Below are 23,277 nucleotides of genomic sequence, written 5' to 3' on the forward strand. Positions count from 1 at the left end.
CTTGGACTGGTTACTGAGAACTCTTCTAAAGGGAAAGATCCCCGTAGACATATAGGTAGTAGATCCTTGCTAGTACCCCACCTCCTGCTGACACCTGCTATTTAGCTAAATTCCCCTAGAAATTGAAGGCAGCGATTCAGCTTCTTAAATCTATGCTGGTGGGGTAACAGTGTCACCCAGTCTTTGGAACTCCACACTTTGAGAGGTTTGATTGCTTCCCTTTACTGTTGTCTTCTGACAGGAGGTGAAGACTTTCAGGTCTGTTTGGCATTTCCTCACTGACTCTTCATAGCCCTCCTATCTATGAACAGTTCTAGTTACCACCAGGGGTCATTTCGTAGAAAAAGAGGTGCAGGAGCTCATTAGCATAACTCATTAGCATAACTTATTTGCATGTGCCACACCCCCTGACATCACCGGAAGTGTGTCAGAAGGCGACACCCACCACTCAGGCTCCACAGGACTGTTTTGGATTGCTAGCTATTTGGGGGGGGGGGAACGTGCAGATCTGTCCTCGTAGTGGAGGGAGAGCTTGTACCTGAATAAAACTTGGCCTTAAAGGTGCCACTGGACTGTTTTGGGCCGGGGGGGGGGCTCTGCAACTTACCTGGCTGCTTCTTGCTCTGACTGAGGGCTGCTGGGAGCAGGGGCGGGGCTTGTTGCATGTGCCTGCCCCGCAGGAAATGACCTGCCAGAGCGCCGCTCCTGTGCGCTCCTGCAGGAAATGACCCCTGGTTACCACACTTCAAAAAAGCTATTATAGCATTGGGGCAAGTGTAGGAAAGGGCAACTAAAATGATTAAGGAGATGGAACACCTTCCCTAAGAAGAAAGGTTAAAGAGGTTAGGGCTCTTTAGCTTGGAGAAACGACGCCTGAGGGGGTGACATGACAGGGGTTTACAAAATTATGCACGCGATAGGGAAGGTAGAGAAAGAAGTCCTTTCCTCCCTTTCTCACAGTACAAGAACTTGTGGGCACTCCATGAAATTGATGAGCAGTACGTTTAGAACAGATAAAAGGAAGTCCTTCTTCACCCAAAGCGGAATTAACATGTGGAATTCACTGCCCCAGGAATTGGTGGGAGCTACAAGCGTAGACAGCTTCAATGGGCAATTGAATAAACATATGAAGCAGAGGTCCATTAGTGGCTATTAGCCACAAGGCATAGTTGAAACATTCAGTCTGGGGCAGCGATGTTCTGTATTCTTGGTGCTTGGGGGGAGCACATTGGGAGGGCTTCTGGAGTTCTGGCCCTGCTGGTGGACCTCCTGATGGAACCTGGTTTGTGGCCACTGTTTGACACAGAGTGTTGGATTGGGTGGGCCATTGGCCTATTCCAACATGGCTTCTCTTATGTTCTTATCTGTTTGTGTTTTTTAAATATGTTCATGTGTTTAGATTGTCTATTTTTTATTTATTTACCACATTTATACCTCGCCCACCCCACAATGCAGGCTCAGGGCAGCTCACAGTCAGTACATAAAATACAGTTAAAACCACATAAAACCATATAAAACAATTCCATTATTAATACAGTTTCATAAAGTGCTGAAGATAGTTACTCAAGGTGGCTTATTTCAGTGTCCTCTCTAAAAATCCTTCTGCTCAAGATCTTCCTGCGGCTCAGGCTGGATGTTAAAACCAAGGGCCAGGGCTCTATAATGTTGGCAGCTCCTAATGGAAAGCCTGGCGGAAGAGCTCCGTCTTGCAGGCCCTGCGGAACTGTAGAAGGTCCCGCAGGGCCCTGATCTCCGGGAGCTCATTCCAGCCGCTGCTTAAAGACTTCGGGGGGGGGGGGGCTCACCACCTCCCTAGGCAGCTGATTCCACTGTTGCACAACTCTTACTGTCAAAACGTTTTCCCTAATATCCAGCCGGTCCCTTATCACCCTTAGTTTATTTATTTATTTATTTGATTTCTTATACCGCCCTAACCCCTAGGGGTCTCTGCGCGGTTTACATAGGAGGTTCTAAGAACGCTTTCCCCCTAACTATGGCCACATTGTACAGGGACGGGGCTGCCTACCAGCACCCAGGTGGTGGGCTGTTGTTTCTCCGGCTCGGCATCGTTTTTCTTCCCAGGCAGTCTTCGGGCGTTCGACCTGGCGCTCCAGGTGGATCTTAGTGGCTTCCTTCGGTGGGACCGTTCGGCACACGATCCATGTCTGCTTCCAGCCTCGGCTGCGTCCCTCGGGCTCCACTGCGCCTGCATTCCACGTCATCATGCTCTTTGGGCTCCACCTCTGCCGTCGTCAGCCATACGGTGTTCTGCTGCTGGCCACCAGGGATCGCTCCTTCGATCTTTTTGCCACTGCTGCTGCTACGTCGCCATGCTGCCTCCACCGCCGGTGCTCTGCTGCAGTCGATGTCTCGCTGCCACTGCTGGTGCCTCCACAACACACCTCACCGGAGGAGGGTGCCCCCTACCCCTCTAAGGGTAGGTACCCATTTGTCTACTCGCATTTTTTTTTTTATTTACTTGCTTTCGAGCCGCTGGGTGGACAGGAGTTTAAACCCATGGTTGTGAGTCCTCTCCTCTGCTACCAACAGGAACAGCTCCCTGCCCTCCTCCAAGTGGCAGCCCTTCCGGTACTTCAAGGGAGCCATCCTGTCCCCCCTCAGTCTCCTCCTGTTGGTGTCGTGGTTAAGTGCACGGACTCTAATCTGGGAGAACCGGGTTTGATTCCCCACTCCTCCACTTGCATCTGCTGGATGACCTTGGGCAAGCCGTAGTTCTGGCACAGCCGTTCTTGAAAAAGAGCAGTTTCTGTCAGAGCTCTCTCAGCCCCGCCTACCTCACAGGGTGTCTGTTGTGGGGAGGGGAAGGGAAAGCCACTCTGAGACTCGTTTGGGTAGCGAAGGGCGGGGTATAAATCCAATCTCCTGCTCCTTCTCCTCCTCTCCTCCTCCTCCTTCTCCTGTTCCTCCTCCAGATATGCTGTCAGTCTGATCGGCTGGTACTAGGTTAATTGGAACCATGGCCTGATGCATTATTACTTGTTTTATTGTGTCCTTGATCCTATTCTGTCCATCTTCAAACTTCAAGAGCCAGTTTGGTGTAGTGGTTAAGTGTGTGGACTCTAATCTGGGAGAACCGGGTTTGATTCCCCCACTCCTCCACTTGCACCTGCTGGATGACCTTGGGTCAGTCACAAGCTCTGGCACAGCTGTCCTTGCAAAAAGGCAGTTTGTGTCAGAGTTCTCTCAGCCCCACCCACCTCACAGGGTGTCTGTTGTGGGGAGGGGAAGGGAAAGGAGTTTGTAAGCCACTCTGAGACTCCTTTGGGTAGTGAAGGGCGGGGTATGAATCCAATCTCTTCCTCTCTTCTTCTTCTTCTCCAGCAATCTCCATAAGAGGAAGGACTCATTTGCAGGCCTCTGGGGAGAGGATTTCCTACAGAAACGCACGATTCCCAAAATATTCATGATTCAAAAAGCTGAAAATGAAACAGAATGAGAAGCGCACTCTGGTTAGGAGCATGTGCTGGAGAATGCGTTTCAAGGCCAAATTATATTTAAGTAAATCAACACCCTGGGAAATATGTAAAGATATAAATACATTCAATAAATGGATTTGACATGTGAGGGACTTCCTTATCAGTAGGCAAGGGCGGCTCTTTAAATACATCCATTCAGGCTTGCCTGACACTGAGGGCTGAAACAGATGAGATGAAAACCATACATTTCATTCCATCCATAAAATCTCAATTGCAGGCTCAAGCAGCCTCAATTCGCCTTGGGAACATACAGGGCTCATAGAGGAAAGGGAGAGAGATATTTATTCTTTAAACTGCCTCTCGGTTTTGTGACGGCTTCATGAGGGAATTGGATAGAGATATGGAGCAGAGGTCCATCAGTAGCTATTAGCCACAAGGTATAGATAACTCAAGTGGTTAAAACACTGGGCTGCAGACTGGAAGGTCGGTAGTTCAGCAGTTCGAGACCCGAGTGCCACATAACGGAGTGAGCTCCCATCTCTGGTCCCCGCTCCTGCCAACCTAGCAGTTCGAAAGCAAGAAATTGCAAGTAGATAAATAGGTACTACTTCGATGGGAAGGTAACAGTGTTCCTTGCACCTCGGCGTCTAGTCATTCCGGCCACATGACCACGGAAATGTCTTCGGACAGTGCTGGCTCTTTGGCTTGGAAACTGAGATGAGCACCGCATCCCTAGAGTCGGATTCGACTGGCTTTGGAGCAAGGCAAACTTTTACCTTTATAGATAGGAGCTCTCGGTCTGGGGCAAGTGATGCTGTGTATTCTTGGTGCTTGGGGGGGGGGCAAGAGTGGGAGGGCTTCTAGTGTCCTGGCCCCACTGGCGGACCTCCTGATGGCACCTGGTATTTTTGACTACTGTGTGACAGAAGGTTGGACTTGATGGGCCATTGGCCTGTTCCAACATTGGCTTCTCTTATGCTCTTATGTTTGACCTGAAACCAGCATCTTGTTCAGATGTAAAAGGAATTTGTTTTTAAACAGCATCTTTTCTCCTTTAAAATACTAAGAAGACAACGGGAGAGGAGCAGTTGCAGGTAGCAAAAATGAGAGGAAGTTGAAGGTTTAAATCCCCTCCCTCTCTCCTCCCTGCATGGCCCCAAGGCAAACTTTTACACAAGCTTCCAATTGGCATTTGATGGGATGACCAAAATCCGTAATCTTCACATTGTCTGTTTGGGCCCTCATTGGTCCACCGGGCCCAGTATTAGCTTTCTCCGGCAAGTTCTCCTAGTTCAAGTGACCCGAATCTAAGAACAACTTGCTTTTTGCTCACCCTTATTTTCCAGGTCCATTGGTGGAGGGAGGGAAGAAAAAGAGATTGAGAGTGTTAAGTCGCTCACTTAACAAAAGCAGTCAGAGAGTGATTCAGCAAGAACGCACACAACTCTAACACGGATCAACATCAGTCAGCCAGAACAGCTCTGATATTGCAGCTGTCCTGCTTTTAAACATTCCCGGCTAATATAGCCACACCCACTGTACACATAACCAACCAATGAGGTTGAAATGATAAGGACCAATCACGAACGTTCCCGCTCGGGGAGCTAGCAGTGAAGTGATTGGACGCAGTTTCCTGGGCTAGTCTTCTGATAGGATGTCTTTGGATCCTAGCCCAGGATGAAGCTTAACATTAGGTTTCAATGGGGAGGTTCACAATAACACATGTATTCAGTTGGCATCACATAGAATACATTACAGAGAGATTGCTGCTGTCCATGAAGCCAGCCTGCCATTAGTACATGGGGTGGTTTGTGGAGGGAGGGGAGGGAGAGAGGGAGAGAGAGAGAGAGAGAGAGAGAGAGAGAGATTGAGATTGTAGCTATATGGTAGGGTTGCCAACTTCCAGGTGGTGGCTGGAAATCTCCTGCTATTTCAACTGATCTCCAGGCAACAGAGAATAGTTTGCCTGGAGAAAATGGCTGCTTTGGAAGGTGGACTCCATGGTATCATACCCCACTGAAGGCCCTCCCCTCCCCAAGCCCCTCCCTCCTCAGGCTCCACCCCCAAAATCTCCAGGTATTTCCCAACCCAGAGCTGGCAACCCTACTGTATGAGGGAGTATATTTGTGGGTGGTTTTTTACACCAAACTTTCACAACTTTCTTTTTCCCCCCCCGAGCACTTGCAAGGAAATCTCGCACAAAGCAAATGAATAGCAAGGCAAGGTATGGCAGGATAGATACATATGGTGGGAAATTATACAGGGCGTTTGCTACTTAAAACATCTGTTACATGTTCTGCATAGAGAAAACAAACCACGTTGCGCAGAGCATAGATTTCAGGGAGGTCATGCAAGTTACCTGTGCCTCGTGGGTATTCTCATTTACTGATCGCTGATTTTATTTTACAACAGTTATAGCAACCTTTATTTCTGCCCTCACAGAGGCCACCAAGGCTGCTAACAAATTAAAACATATCTCTCCCTTATATATAATTGAATAAGACGCAGAGTCACGCAGAGGAGAGAAAATGCACACCAACAGTGTTTCGACGGCTGAACTGTCCGTCAAAAGCTTCCCCGGCTTCCATTGGCCATGCCGCCTACGTCCCACCTCAGATGCAGCTTCACGCAGCGGAGAGAAAATGCACACCAAACAGTCTTTGGAAGCTTGCGCTGTCCGTCAGGAGCTTCCCCACCTTCCATTGGTTGTGTTGCCCAGCTGCCGCTCAAGGCTACTGCCCTGCCATGGGCTGGGAGCCAGGAGGCGAGCCCTGTGTCTGAGGGCGCGCTGGCAATGCACCCCACGCCGCGGCCGGATTTCCCTCCCCCACCCCCCCACTTCGCCAACCCACCCGGGAAGCCGGACAGACGGAGGAGGCTTTCTTACGCCTCCCCCACCCGCACCGCTTCTCTTGCCCACCTGGGAAGCCGGATGGATGGGAGGATCTTCTGCAGCCCCTCCTGCCTTCCTCTCTGTCTCTCTTCCTTTCCTTCCCCAGCTTTCTTTCCCCACCCACCCACTCACCCACCCTACCTGTCTAGGGGCTCATTGTCTCCGTCCACAATGGGCTTTGCTCCCTAGTATAATAATAAAATCACATTTTAAAACCACGAAAACACACCCAACAACAACAACAACAATAACGACAGATCATTAAAACATTTTAAATGATTCACAAAATTACTTGGACAAATTATTTGGGTCTGTGTGGTCTATGCTACTGTGTATAGTTTGGCGAAACTAGGATCCTACAAATGTTTCCCCTTTCTAACCTCACAATGGCAACCCAGGAGTCCACGAACACTTCTCAGAATGGCCCCTTCCCACCAAAGAAACGATACACCCAATCCTGTCTTTAGGAGATTTGCTGGGGTATTGGCAGAATTTTTGGCACCTGGTATTTTTGGCCACTGTGTGACAGAGTGTTGGACTGGATGGGCCTTTGGCCTGATCCAACATTGGCGTCTCTTATGTTCTTATGTCTGGGGCAAGGGATGCTCTGTCTTCTTGGTGCTTGGGGGGGGTCAACAGTGGGAGGGCTTCTAGTGTCCTGGCACCACTGCTGGACCTCCTGATGGCACCTGGTATTTTTGACCACTGTGTGACAGAGTGTTGGACTGGGTGGGCCTTTGGCCTGATCCAACATTGGCGTCTCTTATGTTCTTATACTAGGGACTGGCCAATACCCAGATTTTTTTTAAAAAAAAATTCCTTCCCAACTTAATGTATATATGTTAATCATATCTGCAGCTGGGCTGAATGTAATATTACTTCTGTATTTTTTAAATAAGCCCTTCTAAAATAATAATAAAAAAAGAAACCAGGCTCCTGCTGTGGAATTTTGCATCACTGAATGCGTTGTGTTCACACTTAGGCTTTGCTTCGGTTTTGTTTTTTTAGGTTTCTGGTTGGTTCTCAAACCCAAATCCTATTTCATCATTTATGGAATGTCCCGTCCTGCTGATTGTATATAGACCCACTCTGTAGAATCTGCCTTGAGTCCCAGGGAGGAGGGGGAGGAGGAGGAGAAAAATAAGAGATTGGATTTATACTCCTCCGTTCACTCGAAATCTCATAGCGGCTTACATTCTCCTTTCCCTTCCCCTCCACACAGCAGACACCCTGTGAGGTAGGTGGGGCTGAGAGAGCTCTTTCCAGAACTGTCGAGAGAACAGCTCTGAAAGAACTATGGCTTGGCCAAGGTCATCTAGCAGCTGCAAGTGGAGGAGTGGGGAATCAACCCCAGTTTTCCCAGATTAGAGTCCACGCACTTAACCACGACACCAAACAGGCTATAAATAACATAAATAATAAATAATAAAATAAAACCAGAACTCTCTCTCTCTCTCTCTCTCTCTCTCTCTTTCTGTATATGTGTGTGTATATACACACATATGAACTGAAACATGGAAAACATTGAAAGCAAAACATTAGTTAGGAAGGAGGGATCACTGAGGGAATGCCACACAAAACAAAACCAGGGCTATTTTTGGGCAGGAACGCACAGGAACGGAGTTCCGGCTGGCTCCTGAGTTGGACTCATTAGGATGGGCTACATTAGGGGTGTGTGGCCTAACATGCAAAGGAGTTCCTGCTACAAAAAAAAAGCCCAGGGTTTTGACAACAAACAGAGTAAACAGAAGCAGCAGCAAAAGGTGAGTGTGGTAACATGGGGGTGTGGTCTATGCTAATGAGCTGTGATGCCAGGGGGCGTGGCTCAATATGCTAATGAGTTTCTGCTGTTGGGTGTGGCCTATTATGCTAATGAGTTCCTGCTGGGCTTTTTCTACAAAAAAAAAGCCCTGAACAAAACAAAAGTCTTCATCTGCTGGTGGAAGAGGGCAACAAAAGAGCTGGAGGAAGAGGGCACAAACAAGTCTCCTTTTGGAGGGACTTCCAGAATTTTGCCCAGGCGTAGAAGAGGATCCCAGATAAGGGTAGTGGGATCAAGACAACAGTCTTTAAAGATGCTAAGAAGCACCACCTCGACATGGATGGCCCCGGCTAGTCCGATCTCCTCAGATCTTGGAAGCTAAGCAGGGTTGGTCCTGGTTAGTATTTGGATGGGAGACCACCAAGGAATACCAGGGCTGCTTTGCCAAGCCGGGCCTCTCCCTGACCTGGATGGCCACGGCTAGCCCATAGCTAAGCAAGTTTGGCACTGGTTAGTACTTGGATGGGAGACCAACAAGTCACTAAGAAGAAGAAGAAGAGATTGGATTTATACCCCTCCTTTCACTACTGGAAGGAGTCTCAGAGTGGCTTAGAATCTCCTTTCCCTTCCCCTCCCCACAACAGACTCCCCGTGAGGTAGGTGGGGCTGAGAGAGCTCTCTCTCGAGGACTGCTCCCGAGAGAATAGTTCTGAGAGAACTTGTGACTGCCCCAAGGTCACGCCAGCAGCTGCAAGTGGAGGAGTGGGGAATCAAACCCGGTTCTCCCAGATTAGAGTCCAGGCTCCTAACCACTACACCAAACTGGTAGGCGATGGCAAGCCACCTCCGCTCATCTCGTGCTTTGAAAACCCTACAGGGTCGCCATGAGTTGGCTGCGAATTGACAGCAAAAAAAGAAGCAAAAACAAAAAATAACAAAAACAAAGAAGGACCAAGGCAAAGGTTAAAAATAGACACACGCATACAAACCCAGCCAAGAGGTAAAAAGAAAAAGAGTTGGACTGGCTTCAGTTGGCAAAGTGGCCCTCTTAGTAGCAAGGTCAGTCCCCACCCCCCACCCCTTGGTGTTATTCTTCCTTGCCAAGACCTTGAAGGCCTTTGGGAAGCCGTCTGCCTGGGGCATAACAGGAGAGTGTTATTAAGTGCCCGGTAGATGCAGCAAATGATCCATTTAATGCCTGATGGGCTCCTGCGAAATCTCTTTATCCCTCAGCTGCAATTCCAGAGGCTCTGGGGGGACGAAAGCAGCACTATGTTCCAGACCTTCCCCCCCCCGCCGCCATCCTCCCCTCCCCTCCCGGTTTACAAATCCCGAAGAGCTTCCAGCTTCATCATCGACCAGTCAGACGATAACAGGTTGACTATTTTACTATGCGACTGTTGTCCTCGCTGTGTTTTCGCTTTGACAGAAATCCCTTCTCTTTTTGTTAGGGTTGCCAGGTCTGGGTTGGGAAATACCTAGAGACTTTGGGGGTGGATCCAGGAGTGGGCGGGGTTTGGGGAGGGGAGGGGCCTCAGTATGGTACAATGCCACAGAGTCCACCCTTCAAGGCAGCCAGTTTCTCCAGGGGAGGTGATCTCTGTCAGCTGGAGATCCGTTGTAAAAGCGGGAGATCCCCAGGCCCCACCTGCAGGCTGGCAACCCTACGTTTTGTGAACGGCGTGTTATTTTTATAGCAACGTGTTTTCCCCTCTCTGCACCGAAGTGTCTTGAGAATCCTCCGTTTCTCTTCGGTTTCGAGCTTTGCGTTGCCTTGACGAAAGGGCCTGGTCGAAATCAAGCCGGGCCTGGTTTCTGTGGAGATGATTTCCTGATCTCCTAAACCCCTCTTAAGCCTTGTGACAGGCTAATGCCCTTCTGTAAATGTCTCTTTTCTCTGTTCTGTATCTGCATCTTTCCCCCCTCCCCTTTTGCTTCGGTAGCTCAGTTTTCATTCCGGCTCCTACCAACTGCCACAGAGTGAAAGAGAAAAGAAGAGAGAGAGAGATCCACACTAAACCGGAATGCTTCGCAGCTGTGGAAACCTATAATAACTTCTGTCGGATTACAACTACATCAAAGGTATTATATGTCCCTGAGTAACACATATTTACTGGGCTTTTCAACAGCTGTGTAATTAGTTCTGGATTACGACTCCTCTCCACCACATCTTTAAATAAACATATTTCAAAACCTGGCAGAATTCCAAAGGGGGGGGGGGGGTTGTCTAGTTCCACTCATTATCGTTAATCCCTCTGTCCCAGCAAGCCGGTAAATTATTAGCATCATTATTCTTTATTATGTACCTCTCACTTCCCTGTGTAGAAGCGTGTTCTTGTATCTGTTTAATCTTCGCAACAGGCATGGGAGGTTGGACACTAGGACTTCCATTCCCAGGTATGTTTGTTGATCAAGCTACCCAGGGGTCATTTCATAGAAAAAGAGCTAGGGGAACCCATTAGCATAACTCATTAGCATATGCCACACACCCTGACATCACCGGAAGTGTGTCATAAGGCCACACACCCCGCCCCCAACGGTCCCGGCGGCCGCCGGCCTTGCAGCTCCACTGCCGAGCCCCATGAGGGGCCCGGCGGTGGACCTGCAAGGCCGGCGGGAGTGCAAGGAAGCCCCACGAAGGCCCTCCCTGGCCCCAGGCAGGCAGGGGTGGGGAGAGGCAGGGAGGAAGCAACTTACCCTCCCTCTTCTCCATCCTCCTCCTGGCTGAATGAGGGCCGGAAGCGGGGCAGTCGGAAGCAGGGGGCGGGGCTTTGTCATGTGCCCCGCCCCTGTACCTCACCCAGGGGAACTGCGATCCCCCGCGATCCCCCCCGAAATGACCTCTGAAGCTACCTGGGATGCTTGTCAGGCAAATTCACACCGACATCATGAGATTTCGATGTCCCTTTAACTCCAGCCAGAAAGCAAAGCATTAAAGAGGAAGCCGACAGGTATATGGCTATCCAGTCACGAAAGTCCAATTTTGGGCCCCGTTTCACAGTCCCTCAACAAAGAGCCAGCCCATATGGTTTTATGTTCGAGCCCAGTAGCACCTTAGAAATAAGGTTGCCAGCTCCGGGTTGGTAAATACCTGGAGATTTTGGGGGTGGAGACTGAGGAGGTTGGGGTTTGGGGACAGGAGGGACTTCAATGGTGTATAATGCCATAGAGTACACCTTGCAAAGCGGCCATTTTCTCCAGGTGAACTGATCTCTATCGCCTGGAGATCAGTTGTAATAGCAGATCTCCGACCGCCACCTGGAGATTAGCAATCCTTCTTCGAGACCAGTTTTTGCCCAGCTTTGGCTGGAGCATCAGCTGCATTCATTCCTGGTTCAGTCAGTTCCTGCCACAGTGACCCATGCTTTAGTTACATCTAAACTGGACTACTGAAATGCATTAGACTTGGGGCTACTCTTGAAGAATGTGTGAGGACCAAAGAGTGATTAACACTTGGAATTCACTGCCACAGGAGGTGGTCGCAGCTACAAGCATGGATGGCTTCAAGAGGGGATTAGATAAACATATAAAGCAGAGGTCCATCAGTGATATTAGCCACAAGGTATAGATAGGAACTCTCAGTCTGGGGCAAGGGATGCTCTGGATTCTTGGTGCTTGGGGGGGTCAACAGTGGGAGGGCTTCTAGTGTCCTGGACCCACTGCTTGACCTCCTGATGGCACCTGGCATTTTTGGTCACTGTGTGACACAGATTGTTGGACCGGATGGGCCATTGGCCTGATCCAACATTGGTTTCTCTTATGTTCTTATGACCCCGCCCCCTCCTCCAGCCGAGACCCCCCTTAGATAGTAGGGTCCCCCTTTTATTTTGGACTTAATTGTTTTAATAGGCGCCCTCTTTTAGGGCCTACCTGCCAGGGGACCTGAAACTCGGAGAGTCTCTTAAAGACACCTGGGTTCAGCCGTGGCATTGGAAAATCCCAGGAAAGAAGAGGACGGGTGTGCTGGAATTAAATACTGATTAAGTGCAATCCCCTCAAGCTCTGTGGCATATCCTGCTTAAGAACAAAAGAGCGTTCAACACTGAGGACATCACCCAGTATCCCGACACACCCCGGAGGTGTCTGCCTAGATCCCAGGCATGCTTAATACAATCACATCCCTTCCAAGGGATACTTCATCAAGGTAATGTGAACCGTTTCCAGCTATAGACAGTTAGTGGACCTTAATCCAGCCACTGATAAAGACAGCCGAACATCTGATCCACCCAGGATGAACTGAGCCATCAAGAGGACATTTAAACCCACCATTCTTGCACAGTTCTTTGTCAATATGCTAAAAGTGCTCATCGATTGCCCTACCTTGGAATGTCGTGTATTTCCCTACCTTCCAACTGCTCGGAAGAAGAATAAGAAGAAGAGATTGGATTTATACCCCACCCTTCACTACCCAAAGAAGTCTCAGAGTGGCTTACAAACTCATTTCTCTTCCTCTCCCCACAACAGACACCCTGTGAGGTAGGTGGGACTGAGAGAGCTCTTGACAGAAACTGCTCTTTTTCAAGGACAGCTCTTATCAGAACTACGGCTTGCCCAAGGTCATCCAGCCAGGTGCAAGTGGAGGAGTGGGGAATCAAACCCGGTTCTCCGAGATTAGAGTCCGTGCACTTAACCACTACACCAAACTGGCTCTCGAATTCAAGCTTCATATCTTGAACCAATCAAGCCCCTGGGTTCCCTTGTCTAGCTAGGGGACCCTTCCCCATAAAAAGAGCATCTCAAGTCTGTGGAAAGTGTGCCAGGTTCTCCTATTGCCTGGACACCCCTACAATTGCTTTGCAGGCGCCCCATTTCCTCCTCGATGCCAAGCTCCTTGGACCTCTGCTGCGTCTGCTCCTGGACCTCTCCAGACATTAAGCCCTGGATTTAAGGTTGTATGCCCCTTCCCTAAAACTTCCCAAATCCCTTCCTTCTCTCTTTAACAAGTGCACCCTCTTGTTGGAGTTTGTGAGTGTGCTTAGAGAATCAATTCTGAAATCATAGAATCACAGAGTTGGAAAGGGTTATGCAGGCTATCTAGTCCCACCCTTCACTCAATGCTGGAACAGCCTAGAGCATCCCTGACAACTGTTTGTCCAGCCACTGCTTAAAGATGGCCAGTGAGGGGGAGCTCACCACCTCCTGAGGCAGCTGATACCACTGCTGAACAACTCTTACTGTAAAAATGTTTTCCCTGATATCCAGCCAGTACCTTCTCGCCCTTAATTTCCACCCAGTTATTGCAAGTCCTCTCCTCTGTTGCCAACAGGAACAGCTCCCTGCCCTCCTCTAAGTGACAGCCCTTCAAGTACTTCAGGAGAGCAATCCTGTCCCTCCTCAACCTCCTCTTCTCCAGACTGAACATTCCCAGGTCCCTCAGTCTTTCCTCACAGGGCTCGGTCTCCAGGCCCCTGATCATCCTCGTTGCTCTCCTCTGCACCCGCTCCACTGTCCACATCCTTTTTGAAGTGAGGCCTCCAGAACTGCACACAATACTCCAGGTGCGGCCTGACCAATGCAGGGACTATGACACCTTGCAGTTTTGATGTTATGCCTCTGTTGATATACCCCAAGATCACATTAGCCTTTTTCGTCACTGCATCACAGCGGCTGCTCATATTTAACTTATGGTCCACACGTACCCCCAGATCATGTTCACACACACACTGTTTCTCAGGTGTTTAGTATAGGTTCTTTTTATTATTTATTTATTTATTTATTTATTTATTTATAAACCACCCTCCCCTGAAGGGATCAGGGCAGTGTACAACTTTATTAAAACATACAGCATTTAAATATAAGATAGATAATAATTAACTACAGATAAAACAATAGACATCAAGCAGATTATCACTGGTGTTTACTGCATTTCTCTCCCTCCATAGGGTGAATCATAGGCCAGACATTGTAAGGCCATTGCTGTCCTCAACTGTAGGCCTAGCAGGACATCTCTGTCTTACATGCCCTGCGGAACTGAGTTAGATCCCACAGGGCACGGATGTCATCAACTAGAGAGTTCCACCAGGCTGTTATTTTTTTTAATTTATTTTGTATCCAATAAAGCTGTTTGTGTTTACAATCTCTCTCATTCTCTTATTAGGGATGTGCATTCGGTTCGTGGCCCATTCGGACCCCTTTCGGGCTGCTGCAGGCCGATTCAGATTCTCTAATCTGAATCGGCTTGCCGCCGAATTGCTGCCAAATTTCGGCAGCAACTCGGCCCCATTATATCCTATGGGCCATTGAAGTCAATGGCGAAATCTTAGGGTATATTCTAGGGGCTGGAGGGAAGGGAGTTTGAGGGAGGGGCTCCAAACTCGCAGGGTAGCTGATGGAACCTCTTCCCAAGATAAGAACCATGTTTGAAGAACATTGGACTGGGGGGTCCAATTCTACGGGCCCTCAAACAGCTTGCCCCATCCCCTCCATTGTTCTCTATGGTGGGGGAGAGGCCCGGCGGGGAAGAGGCCTCTGGGGCGGGGTTTCCCCGTCCCCCAGGGGGACTTGGGAAGCCTAGATTGCAGCAATACAAAAATTTATTCCTATGATAACACAATATACTGTACAAACTAAGCCAAGCTTGGGCTACATAAAGTTCTACAAAAATGCAATACAACCTCTATTTTAATATTTCACAAGTTAAATGTATCAAAGTTCCAATATTCATGACCTGAAAGGCATTTTTCTACATTTCATTTTCACAAAATCACTGATAACATCCTCGAAATTAATACCTCTCAGAATGTCTGCTTCAATTGTTAATATACACAGTGAGTTGAGTGTTTCTAGAAGCATAACTGATCTGTTTGGTTTTTTTACACATTTCAGTTGTGAAACGCTAGGGTGTACCATGATCAGTTTGCACTAGTTTTATCATATTATTTTTTTTACAAATCTTCATTCATTTGTTTTCCCTTTTCACCCTTTTCCCAACATTGTGGTGCCCCCTTTGGCCCTGGTGCCCTAAGCATGTGCTTAGTCTGCTTAATGGTTAATCCACCCTTGGACACAGGGTAGCTCTAGGAATCGCCAGAAACTCTATGTTTTTCCTAGAGCTCCCCTATAGGGACTGCCTGGCAACCTAATTTGTGAGGTGATAATATTGTGGGCCTCGTGGCGCAGAGTTGCTGTGACCACCGCGTTCATCCAAGTGGCTCCCTACGAGATAGGAATGGGAAGGATCCTGCACAGGCCTGAGCCCCAGCATCTTCCCATTTAGGAACTGTGCCCTAGGCATGAAGGCTGGCTCGGGATGTGGTTTGTGAGCCACATCTGTCCCCGTGGGTTGAGTAGCTCAGTGATTTGTAATTTGGGCAGAGCTTGTAGGAAGAGGGGTGGGTGGACAGAATACCCTTTTATGTGTCCCCCGCTTGCCGTGAGCCTGTAAAAGGCCTTTGAGATGACAGCTGTCCCCTGTCGGGCCCCCCACCATTTCCCCTCACACAATGGGGAGGAAGGCAGAAGGTAAAGAGAAACTCGTGCCTCCATATGGCTTGGGCCTCAACAGATGCTCCTCCGGGCTGACCCCTGGCTGCTGTACCACCTCAGTCGCCCCTCCCTCCTGTACCTCAATCACCGCACACTTGACAGACCCTATTCATGAGCTGGTCTCCAGCAAGTCCTTCCTTTCGGCCCCGTTGAGACTGACGCTTTCTAAGGAAGGAGCCCCCGGGGTTGAGCCAAACAGCGTCCCTGAATGGCTTCAGGGTGTCCCTGCACACACGTCCACTGTCATTCCTCCACAAAACTGCTGTGGCCCGGTTGTCTCGGGCACAGGCGACAAAAGGGAGGAGCGATGCTTTTTGTTCCCGGAGGCGGCTTTCTCCCCCTACCCCTACCCCGCTTCCCTGCAAATTCTAAATCAAAGTTACGGAAGTGAGATGTAGGATTCCATTGCCCTTCCTGTTGTAGACCCTCTATGGGCTGCAGGGTTGCCAGCCTCCAGGTAGTGGCTGGAGAAGGCCTAGGATTAAAACTGATCTCCAGGTGTTCCCCGGGAGAAAATGGTCACTTTGGAAGCTGGACTGTTTGGCATTGTACCCCATTGTACCCAGAGCCAGTTTGGTGTGGTGGTTAGGAGTGTGGACTCTAATCTGGGAGAACCAGGTTTGATTCCCCGCTCCTCCACATGCAGCTGCTGGTGTGACCTTGGGTCAGTCACAAGTTCTCTCAGAGCTGTTCTCTCAAGGGCAGTCCTCGAAAGAGCTCTCTCAGCCCCACCTACCTCACAGGATGTCTCTTGTGGGGAGGGGAAGGGACAGGAGATTGTAAACTGTACTGAGACTCCTTTGGCTAGTGAAGGGTGGGGTATAAATCCAATCTCCTCCTCCTCTTCTTCTTCTTCTTCGGGTTGAACCTGGAACCATCTGCATGCCAAGCAGAAGCTCTACCACTGAGCCAGGTTCCCTCCACTGGATGAGATGCTTCAGCTGATTTACGGTTTTCTACCAAGGAGGATGGGCAAAGTGCGAAACTCACAGAGCAACTCTGGTCCGGTTCAGATTGTGAGGTCTGCAGATGAGTACTCTCACTTTCACATAATAAGAACAGCTGCTGGAACGACGCTGTTGAATGGTCCAGCCACAGAAACTGAATTTGCCTACACCCTGACAGAAACCAAATATACTACATAACAACAACAACAACAATAATAATAATAATAGCAGCCCAACTGATAGGCAGGCTCCTGAGCACCATGGATGGTTTCTGTTTCCAGCTGTCTCGATGCTGCCCCATATTCTAATTTGGGATGATCACAGTCATTAGGAAGTTTTTTCAGCGCATATTTGCATTGGCTCACGTTCATGTTTTATTCTCTGACTCCTCTCCTTCCCAATGTGTCCCCCCCCCCTTTATTTGTATTTCAGGAAGCACATTTCGGCAAGGGGGCTGTTTGATTTAATTTTCGTAAATTGCCATGTGCGTTGATGGGGTGGGATAGGCATAATTGTTCCACCATAACAATAGTTTGCAGATTCTCTGTCTCTGTGCTGTGCTCTTTGGTGGGATTCCTGAACTTTTGTTAGCAGGGATCGTACAAAAACCAGGGAGGGAGGGAGGAGTTACGACTGAAGGGAGCTGTAGTAACCCCCTCCTTTAATGCTTCCCCGAATTGATAGCTCCAGTTTTAATCTCCCATCCCAACATTACTGCCCTAAAAGTATTTTTCTATTATTGATTGCTGCAACAGGCGTAGGGAACTGATCCGATCTGCGTGCCTGTTGATTTATCAAATGCCAACAGACATGGAGGTTCCGGAACTTTTAAATGCTCCACGGAGGGGGGGAAATTCATCAAGTTTTTCCCCCAATTCTACAATAATATGTGTTTCATTTTGCCTTTCGTTTACTTATGAAGTTGCTGTGGCAGCAGATGCAGAGGCCCAATCAGACATGACTCTGAACACACCGCTGCTGCTGAAAATGGTACTGATGTGTTTAGTTTCCCCCAATACAGAAGAAGAAGAAGAAGAGTTGGGTTTATACCCTGCCCTTCACTCAGAGTCTCAGTGCGGTTTATCATCCCCTTCCCTTCCTCCTCTCCCCACAACAGACACCCTGTGAGAGAGGTGGGGCTGAGAGAGCTCTGAGAGAACTGCTCTCGAGAGAACAGCTCTGAGAGAACTGTGACTGACCCAAGGTCACCCAGCAGCTGCATGTGAAAGAGTGGAGAATCAAACCCAGTTCCCCCAGATTAGATTCTGCTGCTCTTAACCACTACACCAAACTGGCCCAAAATCTATCCAGTCCTTTTGAGAATGAAGTCATGTTAGGAGTTTTAAAAATATATAAACAAATAAGCAACCACTTATAAAACAAAGTTGTAAAAGAGGTTGTTGATAAATGGGTTGGAAACAAATGGTAAATTGGGTTTGTTTGCAGTGACCTGTTATCTATAAATGAAACTTAATAAAGTACGAATATCAACAGTAGCACAACGTATTTATGCGGTTTGTATTTTATGTTCTGTTGTGAACGGCTTTGAGAATATTGTGAAGCCAGTAAATAAGTAAACAAATGTTTTATTATGTATTTCCTTTAGTTAAAGCCTGGCTTTTTCACTGAAACTCAAGGTGGGTTACACATTGTACCGAATGCAGTCAAATAACACGAGACATTGAATAAGCAATGCAATGGGACTAAGATCACGAAAATCAGACAGCATGGGGAAAAGTACCAGACGTGATATGCCAAACAAAATGGAAAATGGGATTACAAAAGTAGAAAGGCATGCAGTAAGAGCAGGATAAGGCACACAATAAGCAGATAGATCCAGGTACCTGAAGAAGTGAGCAGTGACTCAGAAAAGCTCCTCCCCTGCCACAAATTTTGTCAGTCTTTAAGGTGCTCCTGGACTCTTGCTCTTTTCTGCCGCTAAAAGTAAAGGTTTCCCTTGCTCAAAAGCCAGTCGTATCTGATTTTAGGAGGTGGTGCTCATCTCCATTTCCAAGCTGAAGAGCCAGTGGTGTCCGAAGACTTTTTCCATGGTTGAGTGGCTGGAATGACTAAATGCCGAGGCACACAGAACGCTGTTACCTTCCCACCAAAGCGGTACCTATTTATCTACTTGCAATTTCTATTGAGATATATGTCAGAGTGATAGAGGTAGCAAGCAGTTACTATAGATCAGTTTGATCTGTTTGTCAGACCTAGCTGTCATGCTAGTAATCATGTAATTACAGCCAGGTGTTTTCTAGCAGGTGCTACTCTTTCAGGGCTTGTTAGAGTTAGTGATTGCATCACCCTGTTAGAGATTGGCTGGGGTTTAGCCTAATAGCTATCAGTTTAGTAAGCTGGATGGGGACTCAGTTCTCATAGACTAAGGCACGACATGCTGTTCTATAGCCTGTAAATATCTCTGTATATATTCACCTTTATAACTATATAAACTCTCTGTGCACCTTCATAACTGGTCAGTCTCCCGCTTCTTATTTACAACACCCAATAATTTCTTCCTTTGCTACAGACAGACTAACATGAGTATCTGAAGAAGTGAACCGTGACGCACGAAAGCTCCCCTGCCACAAATTTTGTTAGTCTTTAAGGTACTACTGGACTCTTGCTATTTTCTAGTGCAATGAGCACAGATGTTCCCACTCAGGGAGCTTGCTAGAAGGTGATTGGTCTTCCTGGGCTAGTAACACGATTGGATGGATTTGGATCCTAGCCCAGGACGAAGCTTTACATTACACTTCAATTAGATGTTTCACAACATAGCATGCATTTAAGGCAGCTTTGAATACACTACACAAACCATAGGGTTTTCAAGGCAAGAGACGTTCAGGGGTGGCTTGCCATTGCCTGCCTCTGCCTAGCAACCCTGATCGTCCATTGTGGTCTCCCATCCAAGTACTCAGCAGGGTGGACCCTGCTTAGCTTCTGAGATCTGGCTAGCCAGGGCCATCCTGGAAATAAATAGCATTGCACGTTGTCTTGTCAAATCCTATCAAAGCATGGATGCCATTGCATGTCAGCTACCAATCACGATCATATACCACTGCATGCTCTGCTATCGGTCATTTAAATGCCACAGCGGTTGAAATCCCAGTATAACAGATCAGTGAGTGACAGAATTATGCTGTCAGAGATGTTAACTACTCGCTGAGCATTCAAAGAATATTCAACATCAGAATTATCTGAGGAGGGTTTTTGGGGGGGCGCTAATTCATTTCAGCTCTGCCTTCTGCACATCATCTTTTGGGAAGGGCAAATAGGCCCTTTTCTGTAGTCTTTCGCTTTCCCTATTTGTCCTTATGAATAATTTCAGTCTGTTCACTTTTATTACTAGCATTGATTATTCATGTATTTCTTTCATGCAATTTATATGTACAATATACATCATTTATACATATGATATAAATACAGCCTGAAAGCCACCCTCCCCCCCCCCCCGAAAGCCAATCCTGAGACAGTATTTTGGGATTCATTTGGGGCTACTGCAGGAAAGGGGAAGGTAAGCAGTTTACAGTCCATGAGCGGAAATACTTCCAACCACAGATCCTTGAAATATAAGATAAGACGATAAGATAATACATAATACAATCTAATATAACATACAACACATAACATAGCTCAAACACCATGTAAAATAACACGTAACACAGCAAAATACATAGCAGAACACATAACACAGGGGTGGCAAACATAAGGCCCGGGGGCCAGAACTGGCCCATCCAGGGCTGTTATGCAGCCCACGAGGAACTAGTGCAAGGGAGGGAACAGGAGACTGCTTAGGGGGAAGTGGGCGGAGCCACTCTGGTTGTGGCATCAGCATGGTGGAACAACGTCGTCTGCAGCAGTCTAGCAGCGTGGGAGTGTCTGCCCAGGGCTGCACCGCTGGCTCTCCAGTCTGCCCATGTGGGTTTTCCTTTATTTATTTATTTAGACTTATACCCCGGCCTCCCCGCGAGCGGGCTCAGGGCGGCTTCCATTAAAAACATAAATACATTAAAATACAGAATAAACAACATGCCATAAAACATTAATACATAAATACAAAGTGCAGGCGGCAGATTATGATTCATCTCGATGGTAAGTTGCAGAAATCAATTGCCATTGCCCTGATGTCCACAGATGATTTCTGTCGTTAGTCCATGTAGTCGTTAAATCCACCGGCTATATTTAGTTGTAGCAGTCTGCAGGGACCTGCAGTAACATAAGCCATAACAGCGGCCCATAACAGCGGCGGCCCCTACTTGAATGCCTGGTGGAAGAGCTCTGTCTTGCAGGCCCTGCGGAACTGTAAAAGATCCCGCAGGGCCCTGATCTCCTCCGGGAGCTTATTCCACCAGGTAGGGGCCGCCACTGAGAAGGCTCCGGCCTTGGTAATGGCTAACTTAACCTCCCTCGGGCCAGGAAAGGTCAACAGATTTTGAGACCCCGACCGTAGTGCTCTCTGGGGTATATACGGGGAAAGGCGGTCCCGAAGGTATGTTGGACCCCGGCCATATTGGGCTTTAAAGGTAAGAACCAGCACCTTGAAACGGACTCGGTATGCTATAGGCAGCCAGTGCAGTGTCCTCAGCACAGGCTGGATGTGCTCTCGTCTAGGGAGATTAATCAACAGCCTGGCTGCGGCATTCTGCACCAGCTGCAGCTTCCGGATCCGAGACAAGGGCAGCCCCATGTAGAGAGCGTTACAGTAGTCTAGTCTCGAGGTGACCATCGCATGGATCACTGTTGCTATGTCAGTGCGGTCGAGGAAGGGGACCAACTGCCTGATCAGCCTAAGATGATAAAAGGCCGACCTGGCAATGGCTGCCACCTGGGCCTCCATAGTAAGGGAGGAATCCAGGAGGATGCCCAAACTCCGCACCTCCGGTGCTGGCACCAATGGGGCCTCCCGAAGGCTGGAAGTGGGATCCCTGCCCCCACACCGCCCCGACTCAAGCACAGGACCTCTGTCTTTGCTGGATTCAGCCTCAGTCGACTCAGTCTGAGCCAACCCGCCACAGCCTGCAAGGCCCCGTCCAGGTCCTCCGGTCCGGATCCTGACCGGCCGCCCAGCATCAGATAAAGCTGGGTGTCATCAGCATACTGATGGCACCCCAGCCCATACCTCCGGGCAATCTGGGCAAGGGGGCGCATGTAGATATTAAACAACATGGGGGACAGCACAGCCCCTTGAGGCACACAGCATTCCAGCGGGTGTCTCCTGGACCGCTGTTCCCCCAACGCCACCATTTGTCCCCGACCTTGGAGAAAGGAAACCAGCCATTGTAAGGCTAGTCCCTGAATCCCCGCGTCGGCGAGGCGGTGGGCTAGCAGCTGGTGGTCGACCATGTCAAACGCGGCCGACAGATCTAACAAAAGCCATACTGCTGATCCGGCTCGATCCAGATGCCTTAGGAGGTCGTCAGCTAGGGCGACCAAGACCGTCTTCGTCCCGTGTCCCGGGCGGAAGCCAGACTGAAAGGGGTCGAGCACAGAAGCGTCATCCAGAAAGCCCTGCAGCTGTGTCGCCACCGCCCTCTCGATCAACTTGCCCAAATAGGGCAAGTTAGAGACCGGCCGATAGTTGGCCAATTCGGCCGGATCTAAAGATGGTTTTTTCAGGAGTGGGCGGACCATCGCTTCCTTGAGTGCCCCAGGGAACTGTCCCTCCAAGAGGGACTTGTTGATAATCTCCCTTAGGGCTTGCCGAAACCCCTCATGGCCAGATTTAATAAGCCATGAAGGGCACAGGTCAAGGCTGCATGTGGTTGGGCGCACAGCAGCGAGCAATCTGTCGACTTCCTCAAGGCTGAGTGGACTGAAGCGATCCAGGATCAAATCCGAAGACATGCAAGGGGCCTCAAGCTCACTCACTGTTTCAAGTGTGGCGGGGAGGTCACGGCGGAGCACCGAGACTTTATCCACAAAATAGCTCGCAAATGCCTTGCAGCCTATGTCCAATTCTCTATCATTTGGTCTGCCATGTGGCAGAGCTGTTATCGACCGAATCATCCTAAATAATTGGGCTGGGCGAGAGCTAGCGGACGCAATCTCCGCCGCATAGAAATCCTTCTTTGTGGCTTTGACTGCCATCTCATAGGCTTTCATAAGCGTCCTATAAGATGCTCTTGATGCTTCGTCACGAGCTCGGCGCCACTGTCTCTCTAGCCGTCTAAGCTCCCGCTTCATAAGCCGCAGCTCCTGGGTATACCAAGGAGCTAGCTTAGTGGGGGGCGCAGAGGGCGCCGTGGAGCAATCTCATCGATGGCTGCGGAGAGCCGGCCATGCCAGTCCTCCACAAGCTCATCTAACGAGCCGCCAGGGGGTATCGGTTCCCGCAGTGCCATCTGGAGCCGCATAGGGTCCATCTGGTTCTGCGGGCGAGCCAAAATCCGCTCGCCGCCCAAACAGGGTCGGGGTGGCACATTCAGGCGGGCCCTCAGAGCATGGTGGTCCGACCATGGAACTGCCGAAGCAGCAACCCGGTCCACTGTAACCCCCGCCACGAAGATCAAATCGAGCGTGTGCCCCGCCTGGTGCGTGGGGGTCGTTACACATTGGGAGAGTCCCAGTGCCATCATGGACGACACCAGGTCTGCTGCCTGAATAGAGATCGCGTCATCAGCATGGACACTGAAGTCACCCAGGACAATTAGTCACGGGTGCTCCAGTGCCGTGCCTGCTACGGCCTCCATCAGGGACGGCAGGCTATTGGCCGGTGTGTTGCACCCCCCTCCCTTTGCACCCCCCTCCCAG

The 23,277-nt window shown here is 49.2% G+C and overlaps 1 protein-coding gene across 1 annotated transcript in view; it reads right to left on the bottom strand.

Annotated features, from left to right (window-relative positions):
• Positions 1–2,121: 2,121 nt before the first annotated feature.
• The window catches only part of LOC107117289 (uncharacterized protein K02A2.6-like), a 115,605-nt gene continuing 94,449 nt past the window's right edge, over positions 2,122–23,277 (bottom strand). Inside the window, exon 4 of the mRNA XM_015419384.1 lies at positions 2,122–2,379. Coding sequence (XP_015274870.1) covers positions 2,122–2,379 — 258 coding nt within the window. The remainder of the gene's footprint in view (positions 2,380–23,277) is intronic.

This window comes from Gekko japonicus, unplaced genomic scaffold (assembly GCF_001447785.1).
Source record: "Gekko japonicus isolate JY-2015 unplaced genomic scaffold, Gekko_japonicus_V1.1 scaffold461, whole genome shotgun sequence".
Classification (NCBI taxonomy): Eukaryota; Metazoa; Chordata; class Lepidosauria; order Squamata; family Gekkonidae; genus Gekko; species Gekko japonicus.